Genomic DNA, 23542 nt, shown 5'->3' on the forward strand with positions numbered 1-23542 from the left:
GTGCACAGGGATTTTCCCCCCCTAAAATGTGCCTGGTGAGAGATGCAGAGTCCCTGGGCGGAGAGCCTGTGTGCAAGCTCTTTCTTGTGTTAAGGCAACTACTTATTTCTGTTCAACCTTGACATATGAAAATTCACTTTTTTTAAAAATTTTCTTATTTTTTTCTACTATTTTTTCCCCCCGTCAGATAGAAGCTTAATGTAATCAATTTTTCTGGGGAATAAAGGTACCAGAAGAATCGCTGCAACTCCTCTGTCCCTTTACTAGGCATGGATGATTCAGCTTTTCATGCCTGTTTTGTCAGTGGTGAAAGAGAAGGCCAGTTCCTGAATTTTTGGTCTAGCACCTCAGGAACTTCAATCCCAAGTGTTTAGAAATAATGAATTGGTTCTTTAAAAGTAATGAGTTTGGTAGAGAAAAAGTCAGAGAGGTGTGTGAATAATTTCAGTTGTCCTCTCTTATATGTCTCTTGTGCTTCTGGGACTGAGGAAGTGTTGAAAACCATGTTTTTCAAATGCCTCCTCACAGTTAATAGAATTAGAAATTTTACCATTAAAAAAAAATGGGACAAAACCCTCAAGATTTTCATAATGTCCTGATTCCAGTGCTGTTCTTCTGCAGGGCATTTATGCTTCTAAGACACATATCTTTATTTATGCTTGCAAATGCTGCACATCTTCAGTTGTGTTTTGGCACATATTTCAGCTGGCTGTCCATATTAGTTGTCTGGGGGAAGAATGGTGACCTGTTTGTGTAGGGTGTGCACACACCTGTGTGCAGGTTTGAAGTTTTGCAATAGAAGCCCCACATAAGTTTTGTGACAGTTACAAGAAGTTCTTCCAGAGTAATAAAATTCTTTAGTTTTGTGTTCAGTTGATTTTTATAGGACTATGGTGGCTGTAAAATGAAAGTTAGGGCATGATGCAGTAAAATTTTGGTTCATTGGGAGTATTGTGGGTATGATAAAAGGAGGAGCTGAGGCACCAAAATGAAGGGTGATATTTTTGAGAGGAGGACAATTGATCAAAGAAACAACAAAGCTTAAAGCCTTATAGAAAATCCTTGTGATTCTGTAGTACCAAAGGAGGAAAATGGGATCCTTCCCACAGCCTCCTACCTTGGGCAACTCATTTCTGCCAGAGGTTCAGTGATCATAAACTGTCTGAATATAGATTTTGTAGCATTTTATACTTGCAGTGTTCAAGAGATAAAAGCACGTACAAATAACATGTTAGCAGAATATATTGGACCCAAGGGGATTTTCCTGCCATACAGTAAGAGAACAATAATGTCATCAAAAGTTTTGCTGCCAAAACAGGACTCTAGCTTTGTCCTCTAACACAACACTTGCTTCAGGCCAGTTGATTTTCTCAGATCTTGGTGCAAGTCCACGAGAGTTATGCACACATACCCAGCGGCAGAAATGTCACAAGTCTGAAAGTTCTGCTGCAAAATTAAGTCTGATATTCCCTAGCTAGATGAGTTGTACTTTTCTCTAGTGACAGCATGGAAAAAGCTGCTTTATTTTTCCTTTGCAGCCTTCCACTATGAGTTATACCATACCATCACTGTGAACCTAGATTAATACCAGAAATTATAGTTACATTAAATCAAGTTTGGTGAGTTGTTGTTGACTCTAGTTGTTGCCTTGAATTGAGTTTGTGTAGTTCTGGGGCTTTGGAGAAGCTTTTTCTTCATCCTACTTCATCAGATGGTAGGAAGTTTTCAATTAAATGGGATAAATGGCTTAAATATAGACACCATAGAATATTTACAAACCTAGAGAGCTGCTGAGAGAGGCTAGATAAGAGCTTTCTTTTTCTTGTGTGATCTGCAGTTGCAGATTCATTTATTCCAAAGGTACACAGCTTGATTGCAGGAGCTGGGTGATGGATGAATCAAAGATGACAGTGTAAATGGTGTCTGCCCAGCAGCCTGGAGGGATCCCTGCAACATGTGAGTTTCTCATTTGGTGATTTTTCTGGCAGTGATGCCTCAGTGCAGTGACAGCTTCTGCTCCAGCTGTCAAGCTAAATTGTTCCTGATGGTTGCTGGTATTTACAGTGATGATGTTCATTTGGGTTCCTCCAGTAAACAGTCTTGGATTGGGATGAACTGAATCTCTGTGAGGTGCAGGGAGGAATTTCTCGTTTTCCATGAGACCTCTTACTCTTCCCTCTCTGCATGTGATCTCTGGCTTGGCTGTGTATGTGTGGAGATGGATGCCTGTAAAATCAGGCTCTGCCTTTCCCTTCAGTTGTAGCCTATTTTCAATGCATGGATTGCCAGGGAATCTGGTCAAAAAGAAATTTGGCTGGCTAGAGGTGAGCTGAATTACTCCACTGGATTTTAAGAGTTATAGTAAGAGCAGTACTGGAGAATGTCTTCAAGATATCAGAGGCCTTCATGGAGACCAGAGCTGGCTGTTGAGTAGGAGAGTGAGGCTGAAAGGAATCTAACTTTCTTTATTATATATTCAAGCTTGCAGAAGCCTCTTCATTCATCATAGGACAGGATATGAAAAGTGCGTGGTAAGGGAGATGGCCAAAAATAATGTATTGTACAAGATCTGGGGTGTTTGAGTAGGAGATAATATTTGCTGAAGCTACATCTTCAATGCTATCAGAAATTGAAATTTTCTACCTTGTTTTTATAAAATTTTTGCTTACAGAATTTATTTCATAGCAAGAGTTGTCCTATGACCAGCTTCTGTGTTCTCTTCTGGGGGACATAAGAGTCCCATGAACTAAGGTGTGCTTTTCTCTGGGCTGGTTTGGTGCAGTATTTGCCCTTTGTCCCAGGCAGCATAGAGCACAGGCTGTATGTGTGGACCAGAGCTGTCCAGAGAGGGATTTCTCCCAGTGCAGAACGTGTACATGTCCTAAGCAGCATCTGTTCATCTACTGTAGTTCCCCAGAACACTTTCAGGATGGCATTTGGGGCACATCCATGACCAAAGGAGATGTGTGGTGGCAGCCTATAAATGCCTGCTCTGCCCCATAAATCCCTGACAGAACCCACGGCCTCGGGCTGAGGGGGCACAGTGCCCTCATGGGGGGAATGGAGTAGAAGAGTAGGGACAGCTTGTGACACAGCTCTGACTTTGTGAAGAAACACAGCACTCTGAGAAGTGGGGGGCAGCTCCTGAGGACCTGTGAGGTTTGCTGCTCTTCAGCTGGTGAGGGGAGAACTAGTGGAATGGGCAACTGCACTCTCTCAGGGCTGATCCCAAGTGAGAACAGCATTTTCACCTGGGTGAGATGAGTTCAGGTGTGTGTCTGCTCAGTGTCTGAGGGTGGTGGGTGACAAAAACTGAGTAACCATCCCTGTCTGGGAAAATGCTGATGAATGGCAAACTGCATTGGGTGGCAGGTGTGTGTGTTAAATAACATACGATTTAAACTGGGGCAGAATACATTGCTTTAATTTGGCTAAATGACATATACTGCTTGAAACCAGACTAATATTTCTTTCAAGCTGTGTGCAGTTTTTTTTTCTTTTACATGAACAATGACTATGTCTCAAAAAAAAAATGCTGTTCTAAATGCAGTTTAAAACCTGTTCATTAATGCCTGTGTACACAATTTCAGAAATATTTTTTTTTTCCACATGAATAAATAAATCAGAAAAATCTTATGTAAGTTTAGAAAGCGGTTTGGTAGTGTGAAATATATTTCTTCCACTAATCTGAAAATATCCCTTTGCCATTAAATCCTGGTCTGTATAATATAGAGGTTAACCTACAAATAGTGCCACAGGGTTTGTAAAGGAAGGAGGAGAGGAACAGCCAAGCATGTGATTGTAGCTTTATGTCCCACTTTGGCTAATGCCTCAGCCTCTGCTGCTTTGTCCCTTGTAGTCTTATGCTCAATAAACATGAAAGATTGGTCTGTAATAGCAATGAATGCACCCAGATGCTTGCACTGTAATTAAAGGCATATATCACACAATAAAGCACATTTGAATGAAAAATCTTCCCATTAGACGTGTGGTTCACATTTATTTCCCCTTATTGTTAAACTTCTGGAATATAACCATTGATGGAGTGTAGGGAGGGACTTCTGAAGGGCTGCAATGTGAAGCCCCCAGGAGCACAGAACATTTTCCTGTTGGGCTGGGAGGGCACAGAGCTCCTCAGTGCAGGCTGACCTGCACAGCAGCATTGGCTTCATCCACGTGGTTGGTGGATCCAATTAGCACAGACCTCAGACCCAACGCTGCCTAATGATTTTTAAGTTGAAGAAACTGGACTAAGGGATCAGCCTGGCTTTGAGGCAGAAAAATCAGCAGCCATTAGAGGTGATTCACTCTTTTGTGAATGTTAAAGAGCTGATCTGAGGGGAAAAAGGAGTGAAGCAGCCTCTGTGGACAGGAGCAACCTGAAACCTCCCTCTGCCTCTGGCTGAGCCTATTGGAAGCCAAAGGAAGAAATTCTGGTAAAGATTACTTCTGGTGCACCTTGTAGCCTCTGGTAGCCGGAGGCAGCTCTGCCATCTCCATCCCATTCTGATCTCTTCATGGTCCCAGTATTGTTCCCTTGTTCCTGTTCTCTACTTTAGTCCTCCCTCAAACTCTATAGGTGATTTTGAAATGGTTAAAAGATCATGGAGAAAGGAATAAATAAGCAATCAGCAAAGTTAGCCTTCCCTTAAAATGGCATTTCTATTTATAGTACTTTTTTGTGGATTGCTAAATTCTTTAGCAGTGATTGAAATGTGTTTTGATTGACCACATTGAACATATTTTTTCTCCAGATTTTCAGTTTAGCTAAAAAATATGGCAGCAATATTTTTCATCTTGTTTCTTCACCACTCTAGCATTTCTGGAGGTAGAGGAAAAGCACAAAATAAAAGAGAGCCTGTTTTTCACCCAGGGCTAAAACATACCTTAAGCTCTTTGTGATACTCATTTGTGACACTACTCCTGCTGCAGCTGTATCTGGATTTCTTGTTCCACTGGAAACCAGTCATGGAGTAGAAAAGCAAAAGATGGTCTGCTCTTAGCAGAAATCCCAAATTTTTGGCTAAGTGTGCTTGGTGCCAATGAGGCTTACAAAAAATTGAATTGTGAAGGTTTTTAATTGAACTCTTTTTTTTCCCACTAGTTTAATCTACTTTTGTCTTTTTTTGGCGATGAAGTGGCAAAGCAGAAAGAGCTGAGTCTTGCTTTCAGCATCAGGTTTAAAGTGGACCATTAAGTGAAAGCATTTTTTTACTATGAAATCATGAAAGGTGACATCAGTGCATTGTTGTAACCTGAAAGACTTAATTAGAAACCAGGTTGAGCTGTACAATTACATCCTGAAGTCAGACATTTCCAAAACATTTGGTCCTTGTTCAGAAGATCCCTGACCAGTGTCTTACTGTGATGGGATAGAGGCTTTCTTTTGCCTGAAGACCTAGTCTTACTGATTAGCTTGTGTAATATTTTTCTTAAAATGCAAAAAAATTCCAACTTATCACCTTCAGAAACCTTTACTATTTTTTTCCTCTCTGTATGGGACTGATGACAAAAATGTAATTAGTATTTAATTTCTGTCTTGACCAGTTTTCAAAATAGCCTATTTCCAGTATTCCATCTATGATACAACATCTGTAGGGAACTGAGTAGCTCTGGGGAATCTCAGACATGAATCAGTCTGGGCATATTCTCTTTCCATATCTAAGACAATCTGGCTGTACAATGCTAGAGAAGAACCTTGGGCTGCAGAGAGGTCTCTTGATGCAGCTTTTAATCACCTGGAAAGGAAATCAAAGTAAAGGGATAAACTGGTCCATTTGTTTTCATTACAATTACTAGTTTTTACTACTCTGTGTAAACAAAGACCATAAATTTGGTGCTGGTAGACTTCTTTCTACTAAGTTCAGCCCCACAAGCTGTTGCACAAATCTTTTTGGCTCGAGACAGAAGATTTATTTTTAGCTTCTTTAGTGTGGAGCTGTCAAGGGTGCCTTACCTGAATTGTGGTTTCCAGGCAGCTTGTGACAAGAGAAGAAAAGGATAAGCTCTTTTTTTCCATTATTTAGGGCTCCAGTAGCACTTCCAAGTTTCAGATCTCAGTATCACTGGAGCCTTACCTTGCAAGGTGGCAAGGATAGGCAGCTCCCTTGGAGGAGTTGGAAAGAACAAGCACACACAGTCCTCGAGGTGGTTATCAGCTTGAAGGTGACATTAGCCTTTGCATCCCTAATGGTGACTCTTGACACTCCAGGGGTGTTTCACTCATGCCCAGACTGAGGGGAATAGTGGAATAGAAGAAAGAGAGGAATACCCCAAATTTTTCTTTCAATGCAGCCTTTTCTGATGTGGGTAATAAAGCCAATTCCATGGCAAGAGTTGCTCCTGCCCTGGTTTCAACCAAACAACTAAAGTATTTTAGACCTGAGTCCTGTACCTACAGTGCTGCAAGTAACACGTCCTGCCTAACAGGACAACCTGAGAAAGGGGTTTCCTAGACCCCACATTTTAAACATTACACTGGTGCAGTGAAAGGGAGAGGTATCCATCTGTCCTTAAAAAAGCAGGGATGGAAGAAGTCATAAAGAAGTAGGATGTTGTCCTGGGGTACCAAAAGCTGTCTTCATGGCTGTACTGAATCTATTCTGTGTTCAGCTGGCTGTTGTCAGACATGGCTTATCTGTTCTGTACTCTAGAGACTGAAAAGCACTGTGAATTTTTCCTCCAGTTCATTTTCTTTCTAGGAATGACCTTTCTGAAATATTAATGATGACACCCTTCTTCTTTTGCAATTTCATTTGTAACACAGAAATGTAGAGAAAAGATACACCTTGAGTTTTCTGAGAATTTGCAACTTTTTCTGAGCCTTTAATTTTTTTCTAGTGCTAATGGTTTTTGTCCTTCTGTAAAGAAAATTTAAGACCCTGCAACAGACTTTCTTTTCTGAGTTATCCTTTGCATGCAGTCCAATTTCCTACAGAAATGTTGACCTAATTTTATTTTTCTTCTGCCCTGGTTTGAGTTTTTGGCAGGAACCCTCCACACATCTTGTAGATTTTTCCCACCAGCTCTGGCTGAGAAGGTGCTAGCTTGCTTTGTGCTTTTCTGGGATCAGAGCCATCTTTTCATGTAAGCAATCTGAGCTACTGCTTGGGATTGTGCTCTTCTGAGGCCAAGCAGGCCAGGCTAATCTGACCCTCCTCTCCCATTATGTGTCAGCTGCTGCCAAGTTATTCCCTCTAGACCCACTCTCACCCTGATGCATTTATTTTTAATGCATCTTTTCATCATCAGCTGCATATATTGTCTGGAGGGAGTATGGTTTTTTTGTGTAATAAATAAATTGTTCTTCTAAATGCATGTAGTTCAGCTGATCTTTCTCACTTCATCTGACATCATTTGCACGTTTAGATGACTGGCAGGAAGAAAAATATGGAGTGTCTCACCAGATGTTTTCTCAGGCCAATAGACCTGATTTCATAGCAAGAAATAATATTTGATTTTATTTGCTTACTGGCTTTCATGTATGTATGTTCCTTTTATGTATTTTCCTTCTTATGTGTGTATACATGAAAGTCTATAAATATCAAAGCTCTGTGAATTTCTTTAGTCTGTTTTCTATTGCTTTTCAGTCTGTTAGTGACATCTATACATGCTTCTTGCAGTGATGGAGTGTACCCAGGGTATTGTATGCTTGGTCTTTCTTGGGCTTGCCTTCAAACTTCATTCTTCTGTGTGCTTCCTCCATGAAGCCCACACAGGTCATGAAATCCATCTCAACCAGATCATGTTTCTGGTGGGGTTGTTTCTTTCTGCACTAGTCACTGTGAGCTTTTTTAGTGTCAGTAGAGGCAGAAGATTCTAAGGCTTGAACAATGAGCAGTTTTAGATGTGTCTTGCCTGTCTAAAAATGAGCCTTGGTGACTAGCTCATGGTCATGGATAACTAACATCAGGGGATTGATTCTCTCCATGTGTTTCCTTCATTGCTCATTCTTCTCTACTCTCTCCTTAACTGGAATTGAAGCAGACCAATTTTTTAATCTGTTCTGAGAAGCTTTACTTTTCCAGAAAACTTAAAACCTTTTTTTTCTTTCTGCTAGCTCTCCTTGGCAAAATAAACAAAGCACCTAAACCAAATTACCCACAACCCTGAGCAAGATCTTGCAAGTCAGCCAACGTGATGTGTCACCCTTAGAGTTTTTACTAGAAAATTGCAACAACATTTTTCACTTGCAACACTGCGTGTCTATAGCTTCTTTCTTTACAGTTCTGTAGTTCTGAATGTGTTTCTGGCTTGTGGCTTGTGTTTGTGGCACAGAATCTGACACCAGGGATAAAGCTCCTTCTTTAAGGGCCTTGCCAACTTGCTTGGAAACAATGCTGGTGTGAAATAAAATGTTGCCACTGTTCTTAGAGTTTGAAGACGAAGCATTCTGCCTGTGGTACATAAAATCCTTATGATTCAGATTTGTGCTGAGCAAAACAAGCAGGAGTTAAGGTCTGGCCTGTAGTGAAACAAAGTTGGGTATCACTGGGGCTGCCAACGTCTTTCCTTGCACAGATTGTGTTCTTGGTGAGCTGCAGGGCTGTGTTGGTGGCTGTGATATGTTTGGTGCTAGCTGTGTTTGCTAGTCCTTGAGTGGGGAGTGATGCTGTTATCGTGATGCTGTTTGGATAAATATTTGCCATTTACCTTTTTGATGGTACAGCCTTTCCTGTTGTAAGTGATAGGTCTGACTATAGACTACTGAGTGGAGGCAGAGTCAGTCTCTTTTGCTGCATCAAGAGACAAGACCAGCCCAGACAAACGTAAAGACTCATAATGGTCTTAATTTTTCAGTCACCAGAGTAAGTCAGATAACAGAGGAGGTTGCAGAAGGGCCATTCCCTCACAATACCATCCCCATGGTACTGGAGTCCACCCCTCTTGAACCACTGTGTTGGACTGCTCCAGGAGGTGGAAATGCCAGAGATTACTTGTCACTAAAGAGCCAGAGCAGAGCTTTAAAATGGGAAAATCTTGGCACCATACCCACATCATTTTTTTTCCTTTGCTTAGTGTTCAGCCTTAGGACAAATTCATTTATATTGAATTCTACTGTACTTGCCACTAAATTTGTTGTCTTTTCTAAAGTTTGTCTTCTCCCGTGAAGGGAGATAAACAAAAAGTATATGTATATATTCAATTTTAATGCACACTAGAAATCACTTTATTGTATGTTTTATTTATTTATTCAACACTAACCTTTGCATTTGCATCTGTAAATAATATTATAAAACTGAACTGGGCCAGAGAGGCCTTTTAGGGATTTGTTCTGTCATACAGCTTTAAGACTCAGTCATCAGGTTAAAATTTGAAGAGGACGCCCAGAGTAAGTAGGTGATTAATAAATAAAAATTATTGAAATGAATAATATCCTCTTTATCTGAAATCACATAAAGGCTGCAAGTTCAGTTTAATCCTTCGGACATCAGTCAGTCTGAGTTTTAAAAGAGAAAAGAAAGAAAAAACCCAGACCAGTAGCTGGTCTCTGGTTTTTAACTTGATAGAGTGGGATACTCCCTGAAAGAGACACTGGGAGACAGGAGTGGTTGAAAGAGATTGTGCTGCATGTCACTGAGCTTTCTGTAGCTACTGATGTTATGCTGCTGCAGAAGAAAAGGAAATGCGAGGGGCAAAAGATAAAAGGGAATCGAAGGAAATGTCTGTATGTAGTTAATCCTTTCCTCTCATGGTGAAAATGGTTAATCCATTGCAGAATACAATCAGGGTGCTAGACCCACTTGGACTCGCTTGTGAGCATGACTTAACTGGGACTAAGTTGCCTGAAGCCTGGCTAACTTGCACCTGTAATGGAAACATGCAAAGGATAACCAAGGTGTTTGACACAACTGATGCAACTCAGTCCGTGCTGAGCTCCCTGTGTGTGTAAATCATGTCCAGTGACTCAAGGAATATTCCTGGCAGGAACTGTGCTGAAGTCTGGGCAGAGTCGTAGCACTGTAGAATTTTGACTTTGGAGTGTGGATTCTCAGTTATTGTTTGTAAAAACCTGTGTGTTCTGAAAATTAGTTATCTTAATATTGATGCTGACTTCATAAGCCTAATCTTGAATTTGGACAAGGAATTTTCTTTTCCTGGCTCCTTTAATTAAAAAAGACAAGTGATGCTTTGTTGCTTTATTTTAATTCTACACAGAATTCCTTTTAGAGCACAGGACTCTATCATATTTTTTCAGACAATCACCTGAAAAGCAGAGGAAATCTGGCTGTTGTGGACTTGTAATGCAGTATGTTACCCTATCTAGAGACAGTGCTAAAGAAATATGGCCAAATTAGAATGTTCAGATAATATTTGATCTCCTGAAAAACATGGGGTAGGAAATCTTTCTTAATATTTCTTACAAGCTTAGTGGTGTTGGCTGAAGTTTACATAATTGGAGCCCTTTTTGACGTGAAGATTGAAGGACGCCTGTTTCCATATCTTTCCTCCATATGTATTTTACTGGCAGCTTGAGCTGTTCCTGGCCAGACTGGCATTCTTGTTGGCAAAAATGCAAAGGCCTAATTCTTTTGTCTGTACACATATCAGTTGCATTAGTTACTTGATGGAGTCTGAATTTCAGTTTCTGACTTTCTTTTGCTGACTATACAGTGATTTGGTTGTGTAGTTGAGTACAAACATAGCAAGAATTAATTAACTGCCTCAGGCTTTGGACACTGCTCAAACAGCCCTTTCCAATCATCTTTCTGTATTGATCTATGGTCCAGCTCTGATTTGGCTGCTGCCTGTTCACAAAATGTTAATATTCAGTGTGAGCACATGTAGTTTATTTTCCCAGTGACTCTTAGCCATCCATCACAGCGGTGCCACAGGACATATCACTAGGTTGTGAACCCTTCCAATCTGAACGTGGACCTGCCTCCAATTTGCAAATTCCGTTACTCAAATCAAATGCAATGCAGAATCTTGTGCTCAAATGATATCATTTTCCCATTAGGGACTTAAATTTGGCTATTACAAACATTGAAGTTTTTTCAGTTCCCTTATCTACCTCCTTAGCTGGCAATCAACCCTTGTTTTGTTAAGCCAGAATATATGTCAGATTAAATTTATTTGAAATCTTGATCAAAATGCTGCCTGATATTTAGTTCTCTGTGATCTAGTGGTAAAGCATAGTAGTTATTTCTCAAAGCATATTTTTTTCTCTGAAGAACCAAATTTGCTCATAGTTGGAGAAAAGGAGTTTACATATGTTTTGATTGTGAGAGAATGCATTGTGGGTAAGAAAATAATTACATGGGGAATGGTGTTTGTGGTATTAAGCAGAATATATATGAAGGAACATATGTCTGAAACTCATTGTGGAGTTGCATGGAAATTTGGTTACATTACAGCCGTGTCATTTCTTAACCAGAAAGACTCAAAAAACCCATGATATTGAAAATTTGGCTTCCAAGAAGAGTCATGTCACTATCTTTGGTGTTTAACTAATGAGCAGGTTGATTTCTAACTTATCTAAAAATTTAGACCTCGTTCTCAATATTAGAAAATATAAATTAGGAGCAATTTACTTTTCAATACAGAAGAGATCTGATTCATTCCACAAAAACAAGTAATGGCATGACCTTGAGGGTAGAGTCACTACCTCATCAGACTCATGTTGACTAATCTGATTTGACTCTCATTCTATTTGATACTAGGAACTCACATGTCACCTGCTTCCTATTAGGCAAAAAAAGCCAGGAGAAGAGCCAGCTTTGTTATATGGCAGTCAAAGTGAATGTGTTGACAGCTGAAATTTGGAAGGACAAAGTTGTTTGACAAGGTTTGGGAAGAGACAACCTGCTTTTGATTCTCTGAAGCCCAATGTAGTTTAAGAGTAAAGGGAAGACATTAGCCTCCCCTGGCAATGAGGGTGATCAATAATTGTGTATAATTATTGTGAACAATCCATTCATGTTCTTTAATCTGAGCTGATTTTAATACTTTATCCAGCAACAGTCTTCCTTCTTTTTCCTCAAAGTTTATACTTTCTCTCTCTCTCTGTCTTCCAGCTGTACAGCTCTATGGACTTTGGAAGAAAATGGCAGCTCATGCACGAGCGGGTCACTCCAAACAGGTTTTACTGGTGAGTTAGGGCCTCTGGCTTGGCTTGCTTTGGGTGGGGCATGGAGGGGAGAAGGGCATCTAACTTGAAGGGATTGGTTATTTTATCTGAATAAATTCAGTCCATAGAACATACCTTGCAGTGCCATAGTCTCCGTGTTTGTACCTCTTGTCTGATAAAATGTGGTGTCTTTTAAAGAGAAGTACAAGTCTTTTGATAATTGCAGAACTCCTACTTCTTCGTTGTTCACCTGCCTAGAGTAACACAGAGGAGCTGTTCAGTGCCTCAGTGACAAACCTGTGACCATTAAACTTCCTAGTTTTCAGCCTTTCAAAGAGTTACTTTAGCCTAGACACAGTCTTTGTGCAGAGCCAGCCACTCTGACCAGTCTCCTTATGCAATCTTGGTGAGAAGGGATGATTCACTCTGCTTTAAATCACTCTCTGAGAAGCCAGTTTTATTATAGTGACTAGTGAAAGCCCAAGATCTGCAGTTTGCTAAAAATCTGCTTTGTGACTCAATTCCTTCTCAATTCCCAAGTGTCAACCTCTCAAATTGGAAAACTGTCTTGAAATCAGATGATGAAACAAATTTAGTTCCTATCTCCAGGCTCAGCCATCTCTGATGCATCTTTTCCAAACTTCTCTTCACCATGTGAAGGCTCAAGAATTGACTTTTAGAGAGAAAAAGAAAAGTGTTGTTCTTCTGTAGTTGAATTTAGGATTTGGGGCTCGAATCAGATTCTTAATGCTGTACTTACTGTATGCCAGATGATGGGGTGTGTGTGAATATGTAGAAGTGCTGATTTATGGAATCTGTGCATAGCTAAAAAAAGTATCTGGTCCTTAAGATCCAAAACTATTGTAATATTAAGGAACCAGAGGGTCACATTTTGGATGGTTAAAAATAAAAAGGACTTGGAAAACTTTAAAATGTACTCCCAATTACAAAGCATGATACATATTTATGTCTGTATCTATATATCTTAGAGTCAAATTTTCATAGAAATTTTTGCACCTCATGGAAAGCCTCTGGAATCCAGGCACAAAATATCTATAGATTGTATTTTCAGTATTTCCACACCTTGAAGTGGAGGTAGACTCCTCATTTCAAATTATCTACATTCTTCTGGAAATCTCTCTAAACATCTTTAGACTCCAGCATTTAAAACATTCACTTTTGGCATCAGGTCTAGAGATTTCCCTTAGTGTCCATGAGGAATCTGGACAGTTTGAGAAGGTTTTAAACACCGAGGAAAGGAAGTTTTAAGGTTCCTAAGTCACACAGACCTGCAAAATATATCAAAGGTCTAGAACTTTGTCTGTCCATGTTAGAGACAGACTGACAGACTGGCTTAGTTCTTCAGATACAGAGTTTCTCAAGGGGACCTGTGTTTTCTGTCCAATCAGCTAAACAGCTGTGAATATCCCCTGTCCATCTGTCTTTGGAGGTCCTGCTGTGTTTGCTGAACAGACACGAGGATCATCATCCTGAGCAGGGGACAGAGGACCATAATGTAGGAAAGGAAGTAGTTTTTCTCTCCTGGTTCTGGTGGCAGATGGATGATTGACCTAACTATCAAAAATCCTTTCATCTCACTATTCATGCTGGCTGCTCTGACAAAGGCAAGTGTAGATCCTCTCCAGGTGTATCCCTCTGTAGAGCAGAGAATAGCTGGTCCTTGGAATAATTGTAACCTATCCTTCAAATAGCACAAATAAGCTTAGGGGAGAGGCTTTCTTAGAAGATAAGGTGCAAGGGCTAAGATGACTTGGGAAGAAAAGCAGAACCTCTTTTTAAAGGACAGGTTGTGATGTTGTGCCTTAATTTCTGCTTCCATATAATAATGGTTAATGGAAATTGCTTGTTTGTCCATTTGACACCCAAATCTGTATTGTTTTCCACAGTCTACCTCATTTTTCATTGTCTTCTGCTGCATGGTTTGAACACTGTTTTTCAGCAGTGCATTATGTAATGTGTGTGTTTCAGGTGCCTTTTTCTCTTAGGAAATGTACAAGTCTTCTATAGTTAAAACTCATAAGACATAGACTTAGAAGTCTTTATTCCACTCAGAAACAGCAGAGGCCCACAGAGAATAAGCTTCCCAAGAGAGTCAATTAGGTTTTTCCCAGAGTGGGAGGGATTTGAAACAATCCATAGTGCAGGTATAAGAGGTATTGAAATTGTGGAACATAATAACTCCCCTTAGCTGATTTATTTATCTTTTTCCTTTCTTTCCCTGTAAAGCTTAAACTGTGATGTCTTCCAAGTTCTGGCTTGTAAGATCTTTATAGAAAAAAAATGCAAAAAACATTTTAGCCTCCGAAATTTGTTGATTTCTTTTTAGTGCGCTACAAAAGAGAGAGAAAAGTGAGTATAGCTGTAAGTTTCAGAGGGATGTAAGCCACTATGTTAAGCTCAGAGAATCATAAAATAGTACAAGTTGGAAAGGACCCTAAAAACCATCTAATTCCAACTTCCCTGGCAGGGCACAGGGCACCTTCCAGTAGACCATTTTGCTCAAAGCTCCATCCAGCCTGGCCTTGAGCACTGCCAGAAATGGGACATCTGTGACTCCTCTGGGCAACCTGTTCTAATGCCTCATCAGCTTCACAATAAAGAAGTTATTCCCATTTTCTATTCTAAAACTACCATCTTTAAATTGAAAGCCACTACTATTTTCCTATTACTACATGTTCTTGTAAAACATGTTCTTTTCTCTTTAGCTACTGAGAGGTGCTGTAAGTTCTTCTGTTGCCATGAGGTTCACACAGACCCACCTCTCAAGTCTGTCGGTCTCTCTCTGGATGCCCTCCCTTCCCTCTGGTGTGTCAACTGCAGCTCTCAGCTTGCCTGTGGCAAGGTTGCCTTTCCATGTCACCAGCCTATCACTGTCCCTGTCATCAGTCTATCAAACACTACATTATTGAACCTCTGAATTAAAACTTCCATGGAAGTTCAAATAGTAATGATAGGGAGATGCCTATGAGATAAGCTGCTCTTTTGTGCTGCTCTGCATTGTTCAGTAGCAGAGGCTCGGGTAAGCATCCTTCATGAAATGGGATGGTTTCCATCTGATTGGAATGCAGCTGGCTTTATCTGGGGCAGGTTTTGCTGAATGTGTTTCCCTTCAAAACCTGACTTTCATCTCTCAGACTGCTTTGAATGGGCTTGTGAAGACTATAAACTTCACCCAGTTCATGTGATCAGTCAACCTGACAAGAAGAGGTCTTATTTTTCTCTCTGAGATCTTTCTGAATAATTATACCTTCTCTGAGAAGACCTCACACATAGAGACCTTAAGACCAGGAGAGAACCATGATTGCTTCAGAGCTTGTGAGACTGGGATGTGAATTTTCCCTCAGCAGAGTAAGCACAACGTCTCTGTTAGTCACAGACACACGAGTCACTCTGTGCATTTTTTGGTGTAGCTCTAGCAAGCAGCATCTGTGATGGCTCTCTGGTCAAAACCAAAGCCCTAAGCTCCAATGCCAACTTGTGGCATTCTATCCTGGCTCTTGCTTTCATCTTCTTCCCTTAGTCATAGCTGTTGGTGCTACTCACTGGTTTGTAGTTTTGTGTTCTCATTCATTATGGATGCCACATGTCCAACTGTTCATGGGACATCTCTCATGGGTTCCTGAGCCTGCTCAAAGTTTGTACATGAGCTGAGATTCACCCCTGGGCCACTCACAGCTATAAAAAAACCTAGGATTTGAGTTCTCTACTTTGGTAGTAGTGATTCATTTGTTAACTACACCCACTGATGACAGTGGCAGAGCTTGAACAGAATGTGTTACTTGGTGTGTGTACAGGCATCCAGATTTGGCTCCCACATGCCTTGGCCTCAGATTTTAATAACTTAGGATCCTATAAGACTGGAAATAGCAAGTTTACGCTAATGTGATGCAGAAATTCCAAGATCAATCAAGATAACTGAAACCAGCATGGGTGCAAAGTTTGTTAAAATCCTACTCAATGTTCTTTTCTTTCAGAACACATTTCTGCAGCTCCCTCTGGGCCCTGTTCATTTTATATCACTATAACTTAGACACCTGTGCTGCCATGTGGAGGATATAAAAAAATAAAGCCCGTATTTTGTACCGTAGAAATGCTGGGGAAGCTTCCTCGCCTGTATAACGCATTCTCTGTTCTGCTGACTAAATACTGTTGCTCTCCTGGTAAAGATTTGTAGGACTTGAGTTGTCCTTAAGTATTTTTTTTACTACCTCTGCCTTTTCCCATGGCAGCACAATGGGACCAAGCAGGTGGGCAGGATGGTTTGGTTACTGGAGCATTCACCAAGCACTTTGCTGGATCACAGCTTTTCCCTGTCACCTTGGATGACTCCAACTGACTCTGCCTTGTTACCCTGTAGGTGAGACTGGGATAGGAGAGCACCTTGATGATTCTAGTGGGTCAAGTACTCAAATAGAGTAATATGAAGTGGTACAGAACTAGATTAAGAGCACCAGAGGGTACAAGAGAATGAAAAGATGCTTTAGTGGCATATGAAATCCTTTTATCATCTTATGGCTTAATTCTTTCAAATACAGAGTTTTTCAAGGGGACGTGTGTTTTCTGCCCAATCAGCCAAACAGCTGTGAATATCCTCTGTCCACCTGTCTTTGGAGGCCCTGCTGTGTTTGCTGGACAGACATGAGGATCACCATCCTGAGCAGAGGACAGCACTATATTCCTTTGGACATCAACACCCTTTCTTAGTGTTTCCCCAGGCTTTTCTTTTTTGGAGAACACATTCCTGTTTCCTGCCTTATGTCATCACTGAGGAATATGAAGTGGTGGATGTGGAATCATTTTCCTTGGTGTGGTTTTGAGATTTTTTGGGGGGGTTCTTTTGGTGGTTTTTTAAGTGGGTTTTCTTTTTTGGTTGTTTTGTTGGTTTTTTTTTTTTTTTTTTTTTTTTTGCCTTTTATAGCTAGACATTTCCCTTCTCTCATTTATTTTTTACTCGTGCTCTCTGGGACTGTGGGTGATTCTCTCAAAGCCTGGGAGCAGAAAAGTGGGGAATACCCATTTTCATGGAAGAGAGAGAGAAATCTGTGCAGAATTTCTGATGCCTCTGGTACTTCTGATACTTGGAGCCCTGAAGTCAGTGTGCAGCAAGAGTCTAGTCAGTAAAAGCCACTGAAATATACAGTATTGATAAAAGTTGGACAGATAAGACCAACAAGGCAGGAAAGGAGAGAGGAGGAAAATAGGACATGCACTAGCATGGCTTCAAGGAGCAGCATTTTTATTTGCAAGTAGAAAAATTAGTTGTATCAAGCACTTCTCAAATATATTACTGATTCTCTCAACAAATCTCCCCAGAATTTTTTTTTCCCCTTCTTTTCCATGATAATCAACCAGATTTGTGTTTTATTTTGGAATGGGTCTTTTTTGCATCTGTGAATGCCAGCCATACTCACTTTGATCTCTGAGAGTTAAAAATTGTGACAAGGGAACACTTTCACTGAAAGAATGAAAGAGGCTGTGTGTCCACTAACTTAGGCTTTGCTTTGGAGTTAAAGGTTTTCTGTCAGTTTCCTCAAACAGTTGTTTGAGGAATGAGACAACAAGTTTTGTCATATAAGGGCAAGGTTTTCAGTCTTTTTTGTGATTTTGGGTAAGAAAAGGTGATAAAATGTATCAGCCAGTGTATTTGTTTTTAGTTGCAGCCTGAATTTCAAGATGACTTTAGTGAAGGCTGGTTTGGATATCTGAGACTAGTGTGGCAGAAGTTAAGGGGTTTGCCTCAGTTTTTCTAAAGGTTATTGTCTGGGTTTGTATCTACCTTCACACAGATGTTTTTATCTGTTTTCATTTCTTCATTGTGACAGCGCTGCTATTTCCCAATTCCAGTGCCAATTTTGGTCCATGCAGACTGTTTCAGCAGCGGTTCCAGTAGTGACCTTTGGATACAGCTGACATTACCTTTACTTGCCTAGTTTGTCAGCAAAGAGATGGTTAGTCAAATATGTGCCTGCCTCTCCTGTAAATCCCACTAATCATTAACTGCCAGATGGTGTCATTGCACAGTGCTGGGGAAACATCGCCTGGTTTTTTACAGCCAAGTTTAGTGTTAGGAAAACATAGTCTTGTAAATGTCAAATTGGCTCTTAAATAATCCTGCATTAGAGTTTTTCAGGATTAAAACCATACCATACATGGAGCTATGGATAAAGGAATGACTCCAGTTTGGCCACCTACGAGCATCACCAAGGCATGTACTCAGTGCCTATTACTGGAGCCTCCCTTGGGCTAGTGACTCATTTGGCTCTGGAAAGGGACTTGCTTCCCATGCCCCGTGGGCAAAAACACCCAGGGAAGGTTTTTCTCCTGGAGAGTAAAGCTAACATAAATCTGGAATGTGTTACTCAAGCCACCATGACCATGAATTGTACTAAGCTGAGGACAACATTTTCAAACTCTAGCCTCAAGCTCTGTAATAAGAGTTTAGGAGAGATGAGAATTTCTCATAAATTCTTGGCATATATTGGAAGATTTCCTTGCAAGGTCACTTTAGTTAATTAAAGACCACAACACCATGGTGATAATAAACCTAATTTTGTTTTCCTTTTCAGTAAAAAATGGGCAAAGTGAAACTCTGAGACTAGGTATTTTATTTCATTTTGTGTGCCAACAGTTAATGCCATAAGCACTATAGGTATTTAGTGGTTCCAAATGTTAGGTTGTGGGTGACTAACTTGTGATTACACAGTAACTCAGTGACAGAGATATAAATGGAACCTGGATATAGAGGTGGATACTTTTCATTGGCTGAAATAGTGTTTGTTTTTGTTGAAAAAGTTCCAAGTCAATAAAGGTATTTTGGAATTCATGGCAACATTATAAAAAAATTTCTCTCAGAAATTAAAGGAAGGAATATTATGAAATATTTGACAATTTTTGGATGGTCTTTTTAAGTAATCTTAAAATTTGACTAAAACTTCATTTTGCAATATATGATTTTAAAATTAAAGCAGGGAAAGAATGCAGTCTGAAACAAAGTGTGTGATAATTTTTCCTAATTATAACCCTATCCTGATTTTGAACTATAGATTGGTAAGTGCTCTTCCAGGGACATTGTGATAGACTTTCTTGGTATCTACGAGAATAAAACCCTAAATGACCCTAGGAACAGGAAAATCCTTCACTTTCTATCTCTGGGAAATGCTGCAGGACTGTTTTATAGGGACTGCGCAGACCCCACGAGTTCCATTAGTGCCTCTGGTCAGTGTAATGTTCAGACTACTGTTCCCCCTTCTGAGCTCAGTCCATATTCCTTTTTGAACAAATTGGTGAGAGATCGACAGAAATAGTTGGATGTAGAAAAGCATCTTTGTAGAAGGTGAAAAATACCCATAGTACAATACTGGAGAAATATTACAGACTATTTTCTAGTTTACCTGGGACTAAAACCAAAGATATTTGGAGGTTTGGTGTATGTTTATGCTGATGACTTTATCTCACAAAGGAAATTTGTTGCAACTAATCTCTTGTACTATGAATGTAAGCTCTAAGTTGTAACTGATGGATGCTTTAGTATTGTGTGGTGCCCCTTTCCTTACTGCCTGCTTTCCTAGGAAAATAAGTGTTTGACATTTTTATGAAGTCCTGTGGATGTCATGCTAATCAGGCTGCCTAGGCTTTCCTCTTTTAATGAGGAAAAAAAAAGAAACAATACTAAAAGCATTCTGACTAGAAGGATTGTGTGTGATTGTGTGATTTTGAAGGGAAATAATTTTAAGTACTTTAAATTCTCCTTTAAAACCCATGAACTACATAATAAGTGAACCCTAAGTAAAGAGCTGCATGATAAAATGTCACATTATGTATACACCTCTGTAATTCTGGCTTCTATCACAGCAAAAACAAGTTCTTTCAATGAAAGGTATATTCTTTGGAAGGGCAATTCTGGAATAGGTTGTCTTTGGAGGATTTCTCTTTCTAACCACCTTCTTTTTTTCTCTGACCTCTTTTTGCTTGAGAAACACAACATATCTTGCAGAAGGAAGAACTATCCCTCTCCACTAATGTAATGGTGGATGTCCTTGCATAAATACCAGCAAGCTTGTAGAATTTGTGATTTGTTGTGATTTTAGTACAATTTGTGATGTTTGCCACACTAATGTCTTTAATGTTCTGTGGCTGGAAGTTATTTTTTTCCTTAAGGCCTTAAAAAGTAAGGGCTAAAATATTTCTGCTCATTTGGCTTAAATCTGATGCCTACCACTACATGTCACCTGTTGCACTGCAGTTAGTGTTTTCAGCCATCAAAAATCCTTTGGCTTTGGTCTCCCAGCTGCCAGGTTTCTTTATCTCCCAGGAGCCAGTCTTTTCTCTTACCTCTCCCATTGGTGATTTTGGATAATTTTATAATTATAGTGTAATTTTATAATTATAATTTTACTCTCTTTGACTGAGTGCCTGAGACTGAAGCATACTAGATGAACCACCAGTAAGGAAGATCAGGAATGCTTTAAGGAAGAGTTTGTTGAATATTTCTCCCAGTTTCTGTTGATCCCTGGAGTGGGTCCCAGTATTGTGTCTGTCTGAGGAGCACAGGGTGGGAGGATCTGTGTTCTTCTCCTGCAAGAAGGTAACAAAGAAGATCAAAACCCATCAAAACAATTAAGTCCAAAGCCCATCACTGTGTTTCAAAGGCCAGTGCTGGAAGCTGAAAATGCTGTACTGCTGACTCATGTAGTCTGCCTGGCCTGACTTCATCCTGGCTCTCCTGATGCACGTGAACTCAGACACAAATTAATTCCAGCCTGTCAGGAACAGTCCCAGAGTAATTCTTTGTGACTCTTTGTAGGAAGCATTGATGAAAGCCAGCCCTCTAATTAATATATTGAATAATGCATCCCTCTGAGGCATATGGGGATCTCCCATACTGTCATAGCTTGGCAAAGCTAATCAAAAGCCGGGCTGCCAGGCTGAAAGTAGCATCATATTTTGTGCATTCTGGCTAGCAAGGAATAGTCTCCCACTTTTTAATTTTTTTTTTTTTGTGGGGAATTTGTGTTAGGTTCTGACCTTTGTTCCATATCATACTAATCTCTCAATTTCTGGGAAAATGGATGAATTCTCAGTGTGGGAGAGAATCCCACTTGTTTTCAGATGACTGAAACATAAACATTTGGAAATTCTTTTAAAACCATTACTGTTCTGAGATGTTTAGGAATTACCTTTTCATATAGTCTGATTACAGACATAATTTTCTGGCTATTTCATTCAATGGCAAAAAACCTACAGGCATCAGGAGTGAGCATCTTTTCTGGATCCATCCTCCCTTTGCCCCAGACCTCATCTCCAATGGCCCAGTTGACTTTGAGAAATGCACCTTTACAGCTCTTGTTTCTTTACAGCAGCTGGGGCTGGAAGCATCCTTGCCGTGGAGGAAGATGCAATCTAATAGAGGATTTATCCTCAGTGAGTACATCAGCACTAGCAGGGACCATTTTTACTTGAAACTAGATAGCTCAAAATTCTTCAGAGAGATTTTCTCAAAAAGAATCAGGCAGGACACAGGTAAATTCAAGTTCGTATCCCTGAAGGACCCAGGTAAATTCCAGTTCATTTCCCTGAACTGACTTCAGCTGCTGAACCTTTGGAAATTTGCCTGGCATTAAGCTGAACAAAACCAGTTGTTTTATTTAACAGAAGTTGAGCCCATGCTGTGCAAAAGGAACAGTCTTATCATGGCAAAACAGACAAGATATTTCTGCATTAATTTAAATGTGAACCATTTGTGTTGCTCAATAACATCCATTAAAGATAAGGAGGTCTGTTTTTTATGCCTTCTGCTTGTTGTAAATTAACAAACTCTCTTAAAATGACAATTCATCAGCAGTTATATGAGGCAGAATTCATTCTCTGCAAGAGAAGAAAATGAAACTCCCATCCTTTCATTCCCTGGCATTCCCCTGAGTCTCCTCTGTAGAATGAGATGAGTTTAATTTTGCTGTTGTTAAGCACGGTGAGCATGAAGCTACATCAGAATGTAAGAGCAGGAAGGAGCATCTTATTAGCTGCATTACAAGTTCTTTTAAATAATGTTGATTCAGTAACTTGTGTCTTGCTGATCATATAGAGAACAAGGATGAAAAGCCAGTGAGTGATGCTGTTTCACTTGCATATTTGTAGTGAGTTAATTGGAATAGAACATAGCCGTGGTTGTCGTAGCTCTGTAAATATCTTGCAAGATAATTGTTGTCCATTGGGCAGAAGGCAATAAAAATGAGAGGTAGAAACATTTCCATGTTTAGTAGAATATCTGAAGTTCTGTAGCTGAGTCTGAGAGAGAAACATAATCCCCGGTGTCTGCCAGCAAGTACTTCGGAAATAATAAATACCTGTAGACTTCAGAGCTGATTTCAGTAGATCTGTGTTTTCTCACATAGGAGAAAATCCTGCTTTTTATTGAAAAAATAGAGAAAACCAAGCCAAAAACTCTGTCACATTTTTGGCCAAAGGGTACAGACAGATTCTTAGGTTTTGCTCACAGTATTTTTGGTTTTCAGGTTTTGATTGAAAATCTTTGAGTGAAGGAGACATGTTCCACTACAATATTGATTTTAGGGGCAATCTGTAGTAGTGACTCCCTAAAGCCATTTCTAGATCTGCAGTAGTTTCTCCAGAATTCTTTTTTTTTCTTTCTACAAATCATTAGATTTGAACAGTGTGCTGGCACTTTGGAATTCGCCTTGAGGATAGAAACCAGCAGAGTATTACTTTCCATTTGGCCTTGTACTTCTCTTTCCTTTTATTGCTCCTCTGTAACAACACATTAGGAACCCCGCAAAGAGAAGCTCTTGATTTACCTACAGCTTGACCATGCACCTTTGCATCTTGACATGACTCCCACTGCAGCATTCTGCCCTGAGCATTCTCACTTGACCAGGCAATGCTTTTGGGATGGGGATGCTTTGGGATGCTGCTGTTGTGAAGAGCTGGAAGTGTGTGTAGTGCTCAGCCCCCTGGGTTGTCTCCTTATTGTTTGTTCACCTGTCCACATTAGAGCAAAAGACCCATAAAAGATCTCTGGTTTCTGTGGTCTCTCCTGCTGCACTGTTGCTCTCTTACTGACAGAGACCTGCATGTGACTGTGTCTCTTTCATTCATCTCCAGTCTGCCTGTGAGGATGCTTCTGTCTCGGATGCAAACTTGTCTTGTCACGAGACACTGTTGCTTTTACAAATCATAGCCACACAGACTTGCTGTTTCTACAGGCAGAGCCTGTCTTTAGATATCTGTCTGCTGCCAGAATCCCTCTTGTTTCCTGCTTCTTTGTCTTTTCCTTCTGTGGTATTGAGACAAATGAGCATCTCACTCTCAGCAGCTAATTGAGTGTGATTTTTTGGGGGCAAGGAGACACATTCATGCATTTATGCTTGCTGGTCCAGAACAGAGTAGTTCATTCTACTCTCTATTTCTTCTCCTTACCTTTGTTCTTCATTCCTT

General features: G+C 40.1%; 1 protein-coding gene across 1 annotated transcript in view; it reads left to right on the forward strand.

Annotated features, from left to right (window-relative positions):
• The window catches only part of SORCS3 (sortilin related VPS10 domain containing receptor 3), a 271149-nt gene that overhangs the window by 162721 nt on the left and 84886 nt on the right, over positions 1-23542 (forward strand). The window contains exon 5 of the mRNA XM_058810200.1: positions 12018-12091. Coding sequence (XP_058666183.1) covers positions 12018-12091 — 74 coding nt within the window. The remainder of the gene's footprint in view (positions 1-12017; positions 12092-23542) is intronic.

The sequence above is a fragment of the Ammospiza caudacuta genome, chromosome 9 (genome assembly GCF_027887145.1).
Source record: "Ammospiza caudacuta isolate bAmmCau1 chromosome 9, bAmmCau1.pri, whole genome shotgun sequence".
In the NCBI taxonomy this organism is placed as follows: Eukaryota; Metazoa; Chordata; class Aves; order Passeriformes; family Passerellidae; genus Ammospiza; species Ammospiza caudacuta.